Genomic DNA, 17,364 nt, shown 5'->3' with positions numbered 1-17,364 from the left:
GAGTTTCTGTAATTATTCGAACCGAACAGATAGTATAAGTACACAAATATAAGCTGTAAAGTCAATAAAACCAAAACGTCGACAAACGAACAACACTCAAATGGAATGACTTACTCTCAAAAATTTCTCAAATAAATCGGCGCACGGCTAAATGGAATAAAAAAAAAAAAGGCAAAACTGAAATCAGTTGCAGTAACGTAACGACAGTGAGAAAGAACCACTTTGCTCTATTTTTCAGAGATGAATATCGGTCGTTTCTTCAGCTGGCCTTCGGCCACTGTGTTGTTTGCTATTATAAAAAACTTCAACCTTTTTATAAGTAATCGTAATTACTAAATGCTGCTTGTTCGCTTTAGTTTATCGAGGACGAATTGTGCCCGTAGTCATGGCCGTAAAATATGCAAGTTGACCAGTCGGCATAAATTTGTTCTGAACTCATAAGGGGAATGCGACACTGATGTGATTGAACTGGCGTGAGGTTTGTATTGGGGAAATATCAATTAAGTTTTTTTTTTTTTTTACAAGGCCACGATCGAGCTGAAGGCAAGGTTTATACACTTGCAAACAAGGAGGCTAATATACCCCAATGTGGACAGAACAGGTTAATATAAATGATCACGAAAGTTTATACTGTTTTACCTGACAAATGAGATGCGATAAAATTTCGCGAGGTCTCGTTAAAGCTCTACGTTTTCAGTTCGCTCTCGTGGAACAGTCACTGAACTTGTCCGCCAAACATGAAGGGAAAAACTTCCAATTGACAAAAACGCTCCCATTTTGCTGGTAAAGAAATGCCTTATACCCTGTGTGATATTTTTGCGAAAAATAATTTAGATTAGTTAATCGAAAATGTCAAGTGCCCCATTTTACTTTGACGCAAACCTTAGCAGACGGATCTTAGTGAAAGCCGTTTCTCGCGGTAATTTTGCAGAAATTCTATGTTGAGGACATTAACTGGGTCCCTTTAAAATGAGAATCTTTGCCGCTGAAATCAAAACGTATGTATATGTGAATTTTAAAGTACTTTTCGCGATCCGATTAGGGATAACGTTGACCAATATGCCTTGGCCTTTGGAGTAGACTTTGACCATTCACACCTTAACAAAAGTTTAAAGGTTGTCTTGGTATGTTAATTCAAGTTTTACATAGATATTCAAACCATGGGAAAGCGCGACCTGTACAGCCGGTTCTCTATGTTGCACCCTAATCATTTCACTTATTATAGACTCAATATCAACATAGAAGCTCCCCTTAGCTCTTTAGATATATGTTCTTTAATTTCCTTTGGAGAATTTAAATTTTGGTCAATACCTTTTGTGTAAGGACTCTGGCGAGGAGAAGAAGAAATTATTTACTCGCTGAGGAACAAAGAGGTTGACGTTTTGCAAGCCCAATTTACAACAAAAACGTAATAGTAGGTTCTTTGTAAAAATCGTGTATTAATTTATTTTGACTTGCATGTTCGACTCGCTTTCATGACAACCGGAGATCTGTCATCGAATCTGTCAAGTGTGAGCGTGAAAAGCTTATTATGTATGTAAACAATGCAGCAAACGAATGAGTTTATTCACGCAATTTTGCATAGTGTACTTCTGCCTTGAAAAACATTGCTTTTGTGAACTTCGCCTAGAGAAATTGTTGTGTTGATCTCTGTTAAAATTTATTGCATGACAGTGGCACGAAAACATCGAGATTTTGGAGCGCTTGAGTGCTTGCCGTTTGGAAAGTTTCGCGGTCTTGCCATCACCGGTGAGTCCTTTTTGTTGACAACTGCAAAAATTACGGACAGCGACTTAGACGACTGATAGTACCTTTCGGTGTATTACAACTTACGATAGTAATTATCTGTGTGATGTATAACTGTGTAAAGGACCTATTTCTGTCTAAAAGCCTGCCCTCTTCAAAACGTAGCCGACAATTCTAGTACTCACTGCATCATGAACAGAGAAATATAAGAGCATGAATTTTGAAAACGTAATATAAATTGTTATTTTAATGAGAAGGTCGCTTCCATGTTGATTATCCAGTATACAAAATGCCGTGAGAAATGTGACTGTCATTCAAGTTTCTCACAAACGCTGACGGATGAAACAACAGTGGAAAATCCGTTTGCCCTTGAAACCTGTAATTGTCAGGGGCCGTCGACCCCGGGGGGGGGGGGGGTACTCCCTTATATGGGCTATATAGGTATGTGCGGCCCCAAAGGGTATGGTTTTTCAGCTGTTTTGGTCATAAATAGGTTATCAATTTAAGCTGATTTTGGCCATTTTGGTCATAAATAGGGTATGGTTTTTGCACTCTAGCCTTGATATGGGTATGTTTTTAAGAAGAAGCCACTTTTTCATCATTATCGAAAGGAAAATCAACAAAAGCCCTTCACGAATTATATTTAAGGTAATTTGACATTGGTCTGTACTAGGCAACTAATTATAACGCAGGTCTGAAACAGGGTTTTAATTTAAGAGTCAGGTCATAAATAGGGTTTCGAATTTTTGGTCAAGTCATTAATAGGGCAGGGAATATCGCAGATTTTGGTCATAAATAGGGTAAGGGTTTTGGGAAGCGGGCCGCACACCCCCACCCAATTTTTCTGGGAGTACCGCCCCCCAGGCCGTTGACATGTTCATTTGTTCTCCGCTTGTTTACGACGGACCCCCTCTCCCCTTGGCCGCCTCGACTCTCCTCCCTCCTCCGCTCCTAAACGTCCGATCCACTTGCAATTTTGCTGCCCCATTCCACTTGCTTTAGTTAACATTACTGAGATGAGAAGATCACAACATAATTTATTCCTTTTAAAATGAACAACAGACTTGTTATAAATCAGGTGAAGCTCTCTCCTACCTGTTTTGTTGAGACATATAGCATCTACGTATCTACTTATTCCTATTTACGTTTTTGATTTTTTGAAGAGAGAAGCAGAATAGTCGATGCGACCGCACGTGCAAGGAAAAACTCTCTGCTTTTGTTGTCTCCAGTTTTCAACATAAAGACAATCTTTTTAAAATGAATAATTCTACTTTTCGTCAAAAATTTCTCGCACTAACTTTCAAAAATGGACTCGTCTTACCCTCACGCCCTTCGGCTAAGTATCCTCATGAAGTTAACCCCCGGCCCCACCCCTCCCGGCATTCTCCTTACCTAAACGTCCACATCAAGTTAGCGAGGAACAAGTGAATTTGTCGACGGCCCATTATTGTCTCTCTTTAGTTTCCTATATTTTGATTGCAGAACCAATTCATTTGTCGTCAACTTTGTATCAAGGGTGGTGGACTAGGGCAGTATTTCGGCGACGGGAGGGGAGGTAGCCTGTGTAGAACGCGCGCAAGGAATAATAGGCAGTGAGTTGGGGCGGTGCCAGAGAGCGAAAACACTTGCCCTACGGTTAACACTCGCTCCCTATTTGCTCGAGCGCCTGTTATGCGGGTTCAAGAGGGGATGAATTCTAGGCTAGGAAAAACTAGGCAGAACTATGATAGGTTTAATAATACGTTCTTCATAGCCACAGCAGTACTAGTGGTTCGTTATCACATCTAGATTCTCTCCTTGTAGCACGCACGTTTTAAAGCAGCGGCTTGCATGCAATGACAAGCCTGACAGTACCAGCGCAAAGAGACACAACCAATCTCTTCTAAACATATTGTTATAACCCGTAGCGCTTGATCTGTATACGCCGTCAACATTATTTTTTTGAAACGTTCGTTCAGAGACCGTGTTCTCTCCTGCGCTCTTGAAACACGTCACGGCGAACTTAAACTGAAACGGAATCGGCTTACTAAGTAATTTCTGAAAGAGTTCAGTTGTTTCTTGATTGTTGCGTTAAGCGATGGTTTGGGACCATCATGTTGGTCTTATGATTCGAAGTCGTTCAAGGTAGGTCTAGCTTAGCCCGCACATGGTGTGTGCGGAGTCTCATTTGATCGATTTATTTAGTCTGAGCAATAATTTTTATTGTAGGTATTGATAGATGTGCTTAGGAGCTGTTACTGACCTTTAATTTGCTTTGGTATTCACGAGAGATCTATTTTTTGTCAAGTTGTTTTGGTTTGGTTTGTCTCAAGACTTTCGTTATCACGAGTTTTTTATTCAACATTTTCTATTGGCTTTGGATAGTCGTGTGGGAATGCTTAGGTTCGTTTCGTCTAGTAGCGTCAAACAATTTAGATATTTTCACGTATCAGACGATATACGTAGGTTTGTTTGGCTTTCTAAGTTACTGCGAACAGAGAGAACGTGCGGAAGAATAGAGAAAAAAAATTAAACTTCTTCGAAGAAAAGGAAGATCTTGTTTTGTATCTCTAAGTGTGTATTTTCTCAGCTAAAATGCTTTTTTTAAGGCAGTCATTATCAAAAACGAAAATGCTATTACAGGTAATTACACGAGCAATTCATTTGAAAGACAAGAAGCACAGTGAACACTGAATCAAAGCTAAACGCGCGAAGCCGGCTAAAACTTTCAGCTGGACCATGGTTGGGAAAATGAATTACTAATACGTTGCGGTAAGCCAATCTTCCGTTGGTACATTTACCCATAACTCTAAGCGCATGAAAACTTAAACAACGCTCATAAAAACGTACAGAAAAGTTCTAAACATCTTTAAATCTAGCATACACTATGTCGTGAGTACAGGGACAAATAATGCAAAAATATGGCTTTCCCTGTACCAGTTATGGCCTGTTTAAGGTTCGCATGGTATATTGTGGTAAAATGTACAACCACCATATTTTTTTCCTACAGATTGTTGCAAGCCGCGACTGGTCCTGGTTGGTTAGAAGTACCCCGGTAACGGTTTCTCTGATTGGTTTACGCATGTAACCGAGGAGGCCTTAAAATACACATCAAATAGTATTTTTGCTTGATTTCTAATTATTTTTAATTTGTTTGTATTGTGGCTGTGTAGTTTGACTGGTACTGTAGCGACTGCGGTTTTAAGTTTAGAAGAGAGATTATCAGAGGTTCATCACTCAACTTTATAAACTTACTTACAATCCGCAGTCTCCTTTGGTTAAATTTCTTTCTACATTATATTCGTGTGAATTGTCTTGCTAACTTGAATTAGGCCGGAGGTTTTTCCCTGCGAACGACAAATTTCTAATCGGTAATTCAGATTTTGCAGGCGTGTCTTCTAAATTGTGGTTTTTGTCCAACTGTGTTTGCAGGCTTTAATAGCCTCAACAGTGTGATAATTCTTCCAGACTCTTACAGTACTTCGCTGACATATGAAGACAGAGTTAGACATTTTCAAATTATAGCAAAAGGACTTAAATTTTCAGGTAAGATTGGTTAACGTAATTATTAATCACTGATAATTATGAGCTATGTTTTTCATTTCACACGGCAAAGTCTGTTCTATTCTCTAAACTGGCAGTCTGCCGAGCCAGACGATTCGTGATTTTTAAAGAAACGATGATTCGCCTAATCTGTTTATCTCGCGGCAGTGCGATTTTTAACTTCGTTAATTTCGAAGCCAGGCCGGGGCTCGTTTCTCGAAAGCCCCGGAAACTTTACGGGCCCGCAAAGCCATTTTTATTTAATCGGTATTTAAAGAAAGAGAGGTGTATACGTCTGAAACTTCTTTTATGAAGGGCGCCTCTGTTCATAAGGTTTGAGATTTCGCTACGGTTTCTCGGGTGCGAAAACTTTTCGGGACCTTCGAGAAACGGGCCCAAGGCCTTTAAATGAGTTCATTCATTCCTGGCAAGAGCCTGGATGATGAGACATTCTCGACGTTACCTTAACAGTCCGTTCTAAAATATTGTTTGCGCCCATTTCATTGATATTAAGGAAAAACAAATTAATATCGCAAACAAATTGCGAGATACCTTGTATTTGATGTTGAAACAGTTAATGAGTAAGACAGATGTATGCGAAATAGCTTCGAAACGCACTGTTTTATTTTTATGGCAAAATTCCGCGCAATTCACTATTCCAAATAAGTCATGTTTTATCTGGAGTCAAGAATTCCAGTCAATATAAATTCTTCCTCATGGGAAATTTGAGTTGAAGCCAAATCACGCAAGCATTGTTCTCTCTGTCATTTATTGTCGTACAATCCCCCAGTCACGCGTAATGCAAGCGTTCTGGAATGGAGAATTGCAGGTTTATCCAGGTTTGTTTTCCATCTCAGTGCCGTGCGTCTCTCCTCCGCATAGGCCTCTTTCGTGCGGCATTGACCGTACAACGCAGTAAAGGGGCTGGAGAGAGGAGAAAGAGAGTGCATAAGGGAACACTGGAAACAGAGGGAACAGAGAAAAGAAAGCTCGTGAAGGCAGCCTGAGCTGTGTTGCATTGAAAAAATGCAGAGTGCCTAGCCAATAAGAGAACGGCATTCGTGATAGACCGCTAGTAGACTTATACTAAGGTAACGCATCCGGCGCAAAATAAGGGGTCCTTAGAGGGGTTAAATCCAACATAGACTACCAGACCCCCCCAACTTGAGTTCCGGTTAGAATACTACAGGGGTAATGTCACGAAAAACTCTCCCCACTGATGACATTATAGTACAGTTATCCATTATTGAAGGTCAAATTATTTTGAAAATGTTCCGTACACAAAGTGGTACCGTGTTGTATTTCGTCCTTTCTCTCTGAATTTCAAAAGTAAAATCTGAGATTCCGTGAAAAAAAGAAAACCTGAAAAATTCAAGATCGTTGTTGTTGTTGTTGTGTTTTTGAAGAACCATATGGCTGGCGTCGCGTGATTAAGGTCGAATCAACACGGGAAAATCTTGACAAGCGAATCCTGTTTTGAAAATACAGGCCTACTTAGGTCTACATACTGCGCAGTGTATCGGCTGACAACACTACTCCTCTCTAGGTCATCTGAAATTGACACTGTTTCTTTTTGCGATCACGTCCGTGCAGATTTCCTTTTTACGTTAGAAATTAACCGACGGTTATTATGCTTGGTTTATAACAGGACAGATCGCGCTTCCGTGCGGGTACCCGTCGTGGTTGGATTTAAAAAGTTGACGAACAGGATTTTCACCTATCATCAGTTGCATGAGAAACCGGTTTATCAATTACCAACCGGGCTCCAACCACAAGAGTGAAAACCCAGTATTCATGCGCGCCTGGGTTTATCTACAGAGTCTTTGGTAGATCGTGTGCGGTCCACGGACAGAATGGCGAATTATTGCAAAGATTTCAGCTGTGATTCGCGCAGATCTTGGTTCGTTTGTGGGTCTTCTTTCGTCGTGCAATTCATCATCTTTGGAGTGCATAGTTCTGTGGGGATTTTCTTTATTGCCTTCGGGAGGGAATTTCATCGCAGTGAATCGGCTACAGGTAATTAATTGTTTTTAATCTTAATTGCTGTGTTATTCGCTTTGGAAAAAGATTTCTGGTTTACAGTTGATGGGACGGTAGGATTTTAAATCTCTGTTGGAGAATTACTACACTTCAATACAAATGTAATTCAAAACAACACACCGCAAACTTCGTTTCCGATTGGTTTCATGTCTGTTTTGAAAATTCAAGAAGAGTAAATAATATGCCATATTTATCTCGGTAATGTAATATTACATTGTGCTTAATATCAGTGGGTTCATTCTGGTAACAGGCTTCACTACAAACCAGTCTAGCGGATACGCTTTTATTTTATTTTAGGCAGGACGTGATTTCTGAGCAGTCGCTTGACGTCCGGTTAACCGGATATACTGTTAAATAGTAACTTCCGGTTGATGTTTTGTTTTGGTCATGAATAATTGAACAAGACGAATAATTGCCGGTATTTTCTTTTAATGCTCCAGAATGTCATATAGTACTGTTAAAAAAATATTCTTCCAAGCCTTCGATTAGGGATTTGGGATTTGGGAGCAGAGGTTAATTACAACGGAAAGTGGGAGAAAAATTGCCGTTCTTCAAGTGCTCCCAACTAACCGCGAACGCCTGGGACAGGCTACGTTAGGAAAGGACACGCAGCACTGCCCGGGTTCGATCCCGGGACATGACAGAGACGCGGCGGGGATTGATGTTTCTGCACTGTTTCCTTTCCTTGCACAGAAAAAAAAATTAGATCTGATATGGTCCACGAGAGGGCGGCCGGTTCGGTGATAATATAGGGGCAGGGCTAAGGTGAAAGAGGGGGATTTCCCCCTGCTTCATCTCTCTCCCCGAGTTCGCTGTCTATACCCGACAAAGAGAGTCCCTCATGTGAACTATTGTGGTCCACTCTGATCTTAACTGTAATATAAACAGTTATTTATAGTTATATACTTGTTAGCATAGTGTTACATGAGAGTTTTTAGACAGAAAAGCAATGAAATCGCGTTACTGGCAAATTGAATGCCATGTATCATAAGGGAAAATCATGCCCAAACCCAAACATACTTGACAGTTGACTCTGTTTACTCCGCTACCCACAATTTCCTACGCTTTCGTTTGCATCCAGTTATTTTTGCTTTAACCTTATGGAGAGCCTCTTCGTAAGCTGAATGGTCGTGTCAATGAAACATATACAGTCGAACCCCTACTAACGGGCGCCTCTACAACAAGCACTTGTTTTTGAACGAGCAGAGACTCGAAAAATTCGCTCAGTGTTATTTTAACTTCTCTACAATGGCCATTTCTCCGCAACAGCAGCGGCCACTTAATTTTGACTCAGTTGCATACAAAAATATCTTCCATAAAGGCCGCTTAATTAACGGCTGACGAACGGTGTATTTATAATCCCAGAATACAAGTAGCGAACAGCCAGGGAAACCCGCCCATGGATCTATTTCGATTCAGTTGCGGAGCATGTTAAGAGCGCGATCACTCGTCGTTATGAACTCTTTTTCCTTTCAAATCTCCAAGCTAAAGGATGTCATGTTAGAGCGCTAGGGCAGCTACCAGTGACCTATTTGGCTTGTCACGCGTTCTTTCGTTTTGAAATCGTTATTACCCTGCATGCAGAGTCTCCTTCTATCTATAGGAGAATCGAAAGAGGGCAGATCGTGACAAGCCCGCCAACCTCGAGGAGCGACCCTGGGTGCTAGATTCGCACAGAGCGTGATGCGCGCGAGAGGGAGACACGAGAGGAATTTCCGGCCATGCGCTGATCTCGTGAACGTGGAGATCGTGAAAAGCAACAGCATTCACTAGAGATAGATCGTTTTCACGTGACGTCATCAAATTCCAAAATCCAAAACTAAAGAGCCACGAAAATTTTTATCCTCATAAGGCATAAGGGGATCTAAACTTAAATCTGTTTACAACTTTTCAGCTCAATAGTGTGCTTGGTTAAGAAACCAGTGCCGTTTGAAGTTCAGAGTTATGTCGGTGCGTGACATACCACTCCGATCGCGTTTGTGGAGAAATATACACTTATCTAATGATTTTTAGCCTTTTTAGGAGTTAAAGTGTTAGGAAAAGTGCTTGTGTAAATGTTTGTTGGTTCAGTTCAGATAATTAGTCACCTAGATAACCAAAGTAAGTTCCAGATGTTTGCACTATTTTCCGACCGCCTTGTTGGTGGAGCACAGAGCTCCACCAACATGGCGGCTCCATACTGGGCTCTGTAAATTTGCGCAAAACATTTCGACGAATATCTGAAGTTTGGGAAAACGCAGACACACAAAAATTGGAGAAGTGTCTCCTTTACCTGTCTCCTATAATATCAAAATTTCTTGACTTTATCCACTGAATAGTTTTCGATTTATTTTTTCGTTGCGTGACAGTGAAAACCATCTATAGGAACTGTTTGCTTGTAACCCAAGCTGTAGGCGTTTCTTGTGATGCACTCGCGTGTCTTTTATACTCTATGAGAAATGCGTTTTGCACGTAAAATCCAAAAGCGGCCAGTTTTTTCGCCCCTTCAGCTTGTTTGGGACTCGAAAAATCCGGTTGCTCTTTTGTTGTTTTTCTATCGCAAACTGTTATATTTTGGGTCAAATGCCATTTTTTGGCTATTTGAGTCATTTGTCAATCGTTGACAGACCGACCGGTTATTGCGCTTGCCCAATATCGATATGCTCTTGGACTTTAAACTCGGACTGAACTTGGGGTTTTTAATAGCAAGTAAAAAGCTCACGTTAGGCTTACCACACGATATAAAGTGGGCTTGTTTCCATCTGGCGTTATAGAAATTACTAGATCTCAAGTTTTTTTTTTTAATAAACAAGCGCTAACCTTTTTTTTTTTCCTTTTTTCTTTTTAATTACAAGTTCCCTGTGGATTATTTTCTTAGTAGTTTCTATGGGGTATAGATTATGATGCCATGTTATATTGACAACCTACTCCCTCCTTCCCACACTTTGTTGGGTTTATGCGCAGGAGCTTATAAAGTAGCATGCAGTTTCGTTTCTCTACTCAAGAACGAGATGTAGAAAGGATATTTTTTAGACAAATGGTAAAAAAAACTGATCGGTGAAATATTATTTTCGGCGTGTCAAAGTAAACAGATTTCTAATATTTCATAAATGAAATTTTCCAAAAATTTAATTCAAAATGTCTGTATAAGCACGGTAAAGCACCCAGGTCAAAATGGCGGATTAAAAGCCAGTGTTAATTCGGAACCCTTTCTCTGTTCTCTCCTGCGCCAGACAAAACGGTTTTTTTTTCGCGCGTACGGTAATGAATTTACGTTAGGAGGTGAAAAAAAGCTGTTGACAGAAGGAAATGAAGAAAGGATAAGTATCCCAACATAGACCAAAATAGACCCACCATAGGATATTGAAAGGAAGAATCTGTCTTGCAATGACCTTGAGTTTACTATGACCTTAGAAGGTAGCGTTTCTGGGTGGGTCTGAAATGAGTTGAAGTACTCTCAGAATAAGCAATAGAAGTAGGCAAAATAAGTTCACGCGTCATTTCCGCAAGGATGACAGGAGATTTAAGAGGTTTACAGCCTCCAAACTGGTTTACACGACTCTAAACCGCGGTATCGTGGAGTGGTGATTTTTAGACAATTTAGAGCCTATGGGTTTAGTAATGCACTGAGCACTGCACATTTGTATTGTTACAACTCGGCTAGGCTCGATTACCAGTCGCTATTCGGGAAAGGAGCCCTCTAGGGCAGGAACGTAGAGATAACGGCCGAAATCGAGCCTAAAGCTCGGTGGGCTGAGTTATAAGCGAAAGTCAACGCCATCTTTACTCGAAATTCAAATGCGAATTTAGTTCTATTTTAAAAGTGCCTAACGCTAGAATTAGGATTGTAACCCTGTGTCCTACCCCAGTTAGTCAGTGAACAGGTAGATTTTCCGTGATGACCGAATAGTACAATCAGAAGAATTTAATGGAACTGGGTCATGCTTTTTGGGTGTTTTTCTTTTCTGCTGTACAACTTAAGTTACTTTTCAAAGTCGAAAATAAAAGAGTATGATAAATATTGCAATTGCGGAAGAGTTTTCAGATGCTCCTTCTAGGCACAGCTCCTATGAACTAACGCGTAACAAGAATGCTCTAAGGCTCTTTCTGAAGGATTTTATCCACAGAATCAAAAGGAAGAACCATATATAGCATAAGCCAAAACTTTGACTTGCTCCTGAAGGGAAAGAGTAAATTTCAGCTTACATCAAATATACGTGCCTACCAGTTATTGGCGCTTTAATTCAGGTTACCTTTGACCTATCAGTAAAATATGGCATTTGTAGCGCACAGTGGGTCAACACCAGTGTAATATCCGTTGATTATGTTTCAACTTCAGAGCACGTTTGAGTATTGCATGCGATATCTATAGGAAAGGAACCAAGTGCTGATAATTAGCTTAACGGTTTCTACCGAATGTTCCGAAAGAGCTCACATAGTTAGAGTTTCTCATTGTTCATTCAGAAAAGGTAAAAACCGAAAGCTGTGGCGATTTTCTTCTCCGTGTCGATCTCCTTTCCGATCCATTTCCGTCTTAATATTTCCTGTATCATAAAGTTCATAGCGAAGAAAACATTCCCCAGTATTTACCGAAATAGAGGTGAACAAAGTCCATTTATGGTGGAACCCCGTTGATCCGGTCAACAACGAGCCAGAAAATTCTGGCTGTACTTAATGGGCTGGCCATATTCTGGGGGTTCTTTACAATTAAGAAAATAACCGACTGAGCTTTTGATCGGGCCAGAATAAAGTGGCCGTGATAACGAGGTGGCCGTATTAACGAGTTGGCCGTAAGGCGGGCTGTCACTCTAATAAGTTCCTGTCAAAGCAATAAATAATGAAGCCGGGAAGGATTTTTGTTCTTTTTGAGATGCAATCACGGGCAGCTTTATTTAATTATGATTTATTATTGTTATCATTTCTAGCATGGGTGGGCTCGCTGGCGTTCGGTGTTATGTTTTTCATGGGCCCCTTAACCACGGTCCTCTGCGAGCAATTAGGATGCCGGGTAGTCACGTGCCTTGGAGGCATTCTGTCATTTGTGGGTCTTCTAACTACGTCATTCGTCACCAATTTTACTCTGTTGTACATTACCTATGGGCTCCTCTGGGGAGCTGGGACGAGTTTCTGTTACTTCGCCTCTCTAGTAATTTTACCGTCGCATTTCAGAAACTATTTATCATTGGCTTACGGAATTGCCATCGCTGGAGCTGGATTGGGTGTTCCGCCGATGACGTGGGCCATCAATCAACTTATTGCTCATTATGATTGGAGGATAACGATGCGAATTCTCGCTGGAATGTCATTGTTAATGTGTGTTTCGAGTTTGAGCTACAGCAGACTTGAGGATAAGCAAGAACAACGTGTTCAGCTGCAAAAGAAGGACAGACGTAGAAGTTTAGATATTGGCATTCTTTACAAGATTAAATTACGTTTGTTGGAATTTCTCAGTTTAAATCCTTGGAAAAATAAGGCCTTTGCGGTGTGGGCCATTTCCTTGAGTTTCATCGCGTTTGGCAATTTTATACCTTTCGTCTTTTTGGTAAGTATGTTCAGTTTGTTTTCCAAACACTGCGAAGAGAGTTGAAAATACGTCGCGCATCGGAGTATTTTTGACAAACTTCGAGGTGTGTGGCAATGTGGTCAAACACTGTCTTGAGTGTTTGATATATCTTCTCAATCGAAACTAAATCTGAGGAGAGAACGGAGAAATATAATCGTAAAAATCTATGTTAATTAAGATCAGATTTCCAGACACTGTCACGGTCATGACTTGCTTTGTTTACAGTATATGGTGAGTTTGAGAAGCGTGCAACGTTGTTGCAATGTTGCTTTTTATGGAGCGAGAAGCCGAAAATGATCCCTCGGGGTTAAGACTAGAGTTGGATCAGTTGGACTGGTTACATCAGCTACAATTCAAATAATTTGGTAAATTTATTCCATGTTACCTCTTGTTAAAAATAACGTGTTATCATTTAGTCTAATACCACTAGTGATTATCTTCGCTGCAAGAGGAGAGAGTATTCTAAAATAAAATTTCCCTCCCTGGTTTTAATTTGTGGGAACTAAAGAGTATCTCTTATGTTTCAACAGATAAGCATAGCGAACGACATTGGTATACCCAGCTCCAAAAGTGCTTTACTCATTGGTTACCAGGCCTTCACGCAAACAGCTGCCCGAATAGTGTTCGGAAGGCTTGGAAATAGTCCACGAATAGACAGAGTTGCATCTGTTCAAATCATTGGTCTTGTTTTGGCTGTCAACGCGACACTGTTTCCTCTAGCTCGGAGTTATTTGTCTTTAGTTGTGTATGTTGTTGTGTTTGGACTTTTCGATGGATGCTTAGCTGTCATGTTTGGGATGGGAACTCTTTACATTGTTGGGGAGAAGCTCGTAGGGCGTGCCTTTGGAAATCTTTGTTTCGCAGCGGCCATTGGAAATGTCCTGGGGCCACCTGTGGCAGGTTGGTATAATTTGAATGATGTCAGGAGCTTCTTACCAGGAGATCAGAACCATCTCTATCCGTGGACTCGCGTCTCGCGCTATTAGATTTTATATGAGTAGTCTGAGTAGGTTGTTTATAGAAAGTGTTTCTGTTTAGTGACATTCTAATAAAAAGTGGAAACTTTTGGTTGCAGACTTCTCTATCGACGTGTAGTTTTGATACGCAAATAGTTAAATCTCTCGGAAGGTTTTTCACGCAACGTCAATCATCATGGAAGCTCAGAAAAATCTGATCAAGCGAATATTTTCCCTTCTTTGGGCTCGTCACGCAACCTTTCGTTGGGGAAGAGCGCGAGACAAGTCATAAGAAGGCTAGCGGATATCTTAACCTCGTTCCCTGGGTCTCTCTTCTTTCCGCCCCACTGGCGTCTTTTAATGTTTGCGGTAGTCGATGATTTGCTTTGTTTGAGAGTCAGATTTCACATTGACAATGCGTTGTTGTATTGTTATAAGGAATGAAGTAATGATCACAGATTTCAATTTCATTTTCCACAGGCTTGATCTTCGATGTGTTCGGAAAATACGACATAGCATTTTACCTTTCTGGAGCTGTCATGACATGTGGGGTATGTCTTCTGTTTCTAGTGCCGTGGCTGATGCCGACAAAAACAGAACTATGTCAAGAAAAGGTTATGCTTCTGAACGAGACTGATAAATTGACGAAAAAATCAACGAATTACGAGAGAGCTTCACGAACAATTTACAGCTTTCCCACCGAAGCTGCTTTCTTTGCGCGGGCTGCGCACTGCGATCACGTGTTACAGCGTAGCGTTTCCATGGAAATGCTAAACCGAAGTGGTACGTCAACTTTAATGAAGTCGGCAATGTTTCGCGCATGGTCAGCCGCTGCCCAGTTGCACTGCACTGATTCGTTGAATGAATCATCGGGTTATGAAAGCGATTCCAATAGACAGAGCCCTTCTTCGCAGTCTAGCGAAATCGTGGATACGTCAGAGGAAAACAAGCTTAGTTCTGTAACCATAGTAACACCGGCTTTGAGCTTTGACGATCTTGAAGTAGTTGTTCAACAAGAGAAGCTTGTAAAGGGAGGATGGTACACTAGTTCTATGGACATGTTTAGCGTAATGTTTGAAAATTCATTGGAACACGATGTGACTAGTCGTCCAGCTTCAATTATTGATAACACAAGCAGTGGAAAAGACATAACTACTGATGGAAAAATACAAATAACAACACTTTTATCTCAGGCAGAACTTGACTACAACTTGGAACTTTGTCAAGAAACAATTTTATGAAAGGATTTCGCAGGTGAAACACGATTTAATTTAGGGGTACTATCATGGGAATGATATTCAAATTCAAACTTAATTACATATTTTCACTGATGGAAACCTAAATATAATGGGCAAGTTTGGTTAAACATTAGTACGCGAGAGTACTGAAGTTATACAAGGAGGATCTTACGGGTTTTTAAGGCTAAAAGTTGGCTTCTTCACAGCTAACTGTTAATATATATACTTTATGGTTAACAGAATTCTTAGAAATTAATTACAATTGATTTAAAAGGTTAAAAAAAATAATTTGCATAGTTTTAAAAAGTTAAAATTTTATTTTGGTTATTTTAAAACATATTTAATGCTTAGGACCATTCCGAGATGGAACAGTTTATTATCATTCACACCAACTAAACTAGTTTAACTAAATCAGGTTTATGTTTCTCCAATTTGTCAATTGTGCTTTGTAGTAATTTTCAAACCACGTTGCTAATATGTTTTAATCAAACAGGCTTTTACCTTGCTAAGTTGTTGGGTAAGCACGGTACGAGCAACTAATTTTTAATCTTGTTTAGCTAAACCACTTTAAAACAAGTTCAACATGTTGGTGTGAACAAGGTACAAGTCTCCCGTCTTTTCCATGTACTACCGAACCACAAGACAAGGCTACAAAAAGTCTTAACAAGAGACCTTGAGACTTTCACTTTCGTGGCTAAAATTGATTTACCGTTAACAGTTACAAATTTTCTAACTTTTACACCTAACGGCTAACGTTTTGGCCCGTTTTACGGCCATTGAGACCCTCTAAAAGGAGTGATACAATGGGTTACGCATGCAGTGGGTTGTGTTGTCAAATTGAAAATGTCTGGCAAATCATTTTGTCAAATTCTGTCGTCGTGTGTTAGAAAAATTACAAAATACTAATAACCATTTGCTCTTCCTTTCATAATTCAGTTAGTATTTCCATCTTGATGTTCTTAGAGCATTTCTTTCACGAGGGAATGCACTCAGTTAAAAATTTTAGCACTGTATCAACTAAAAATCTAACAAAATCGCCCTGAAAAAGCGTTTTTCTTTTGAGCGTCGAAAACTGATTGATTTTGAACTTACTACGCCATACGATTGGCTTAAAAAACTCGCGCCACTTTTTCATCCAATCAGAAGTAAAACCAAAGCCAGTCGTGCCTCGCTTGCACTCGTTTTCCCGCGCTTCCCGTCAGCTACATGTAATAACTCCGAGTTCTGATTGGTCCACTACATTTTCTGCATCCGTTGTGATTGGTTAGAGCGATTACTTTGGTTTTGATTTTACGACACTCAGTTAAAAACCGCTCTAGTAGTGTCCCTTAGAATTGACTTTTACTTCGTGCCTATTTTAAGGTATCTTTTATAGAGCGGTTTTCAGTTGAGTGTCGTAAAACCAAAACAAACCAATTACTTACCAATTAGACTACTCAGCCAATCTCAAACCGTAGTAAAACCAAAACCAAAACCAAAGTAATTGTCAAATTACATTCGACACTCAAATGAAAACCGCTCTATTCGTTAACCGATATCACTACCACTTCAGTTAATTAAAATGGCTGGATAATTGCACTAACAAATACAATAAATAGATACATTTTCTAGCCGACACTGTCATTGCCCAGGTAGAGAACAAAGTTTCTTGGAAGTATTCTTATGATTAATTGCTTTTCATCACACTTGCTTAATGCGCTCCTGGAAACCTTCACTTCATTTACCTCAGACAGGAGAAATTATTTTGGCAACTTTAGAAAGAGAAGTTGCAAACGACTGTTTTTCGACAGAGGGTAGTCGGAGGGGGAGGGGAACCAAGTTAACAGACAATTTTTTGGAATTATGCACTAAATCAAGTGGCTTTTTATACATCGTATCATCGAATATTTAGCTTTAAAATTATTTGCAGGCAAATTATTTGTTATTTGTTATTATTACCTGAGTAATTTAATATTTAATTTTTTGTAATAGTTTGAATTGCGTAAGAGTGTGAAACAACGTAACTGCGCGCTTCAAAGAAGCTGGAAATATAGAAGCTATTTTAAGTTTCTAGATAAAATCACCTTATTGTTTCTGTGAAACGTATAGCTGGACTTAATCTTATATTGCATTTACAATCTTTTATAATATTAATGCACTTGTGAGCCCAGGAATCGAATATTTCGGCAATTGCAGGGAATTGGGCAGGAAATAAATCACTTGGAAATGTAGATACCCAGCCTGTTGGTTGATGCTTCTTTGACATAATCAGTAGTCATTAAGTTTCATCTCGTTACACCTCACGGAAACCCGAAAAGACATTTCGTGACGATCTACGCCA

At 40.0% G+C, this 17,364-nt stretch overlaps 1 protein-coding gene across 2 annotated transcripts; it reads left to right on the top strand.

Moving 5' to 3' along the window:
* The first annotated feature begins 243 nt into the window (after positions 1–243).
* Positions 244–17,254, top strand: LOC110060961 (monocarboxylate transporter 10-like). 2 transcript variants are annotated; one of them, XM_089279469.1, is made up of 7 exons: positions 244–1,749; positions 4,736–4,780; positions 5,158–5,271; positions 6,917–7,284; positions 12,213–12,829; positions 13,381–13,750; positions 14,287–17,254. In XM_089279469.1, the coding sequence occupies exons 4-7, from the start codon at positions 7,122–7,124 to the stop codon at positions 15,045–15,047; spliced, it is 1,911 nt and encodes a 636-aa protein (XP_089135595.1). In that variant the 5' UTR covers positions 244–1,749; positions 4,736–4,780; positions 5,158–5,271; positions 6,917–7,121; the 3' UTR covers positions 15,048–17,254. The 2 variants fall into 2 exon arrangements, with proteins under 2 accessions (XP_089135595.1, XP_089135594.1); XM_089279468.1 differs by having other exon boundaries at positions 4,736–5,271.
* The last annotated feature ends 110 nt before the right edge of the window (positions 17,255–17,364 follow it).

The sequence above is a fragment of the Orbicella faveolata genome, unplaced genomic scaffold (genome assembly GCF_042242905.1).
Source record: "Orbicella faveolata isolate gen_17 unplaced genomic scaffold, um_ofav_v1 contig_47, whole genome shotgun sequence".
Lineage (NCBI taxonomy): Eukaryota > Metazoa > Cnidaria > Anthozoa > Scleractinia > Merulinidae > Orbicella > Orbicella faveolata.
The sequence above is the reverse complement of the archived record's forward strand: the minus strand, read 5'-3'. Positions and strand labels throughout refer to the sequence as shown.

What these genes read in the sequence shown, in the direction of transcription:
- LOC110060961 (XM_089279469.1), top strand. Translation starts at nt 7,122, where the DNA reads ATGGCGAATTATTGCAAAGATTTCAGCTGTGATTCGCGCAGATCTTGG. An exon ending in TCGCAGTGAATCGGCTACAG is followed by an intron (nt 7,285 to 12,212) that starts GTAATTAATTGT and finishes TATCATTTCTAG; the next exon opens with CATGGGTGGGCTCGCTGGCG. An exon ending in TTATACCTTTCGTCTTTTTG is followed by an intron (nt 12,830 to 13,380) that starts GTAAGTATGTTC and finishes ATGTTTCAACAG; the next exon opens with ATAAGCATAGCGAACGACAT.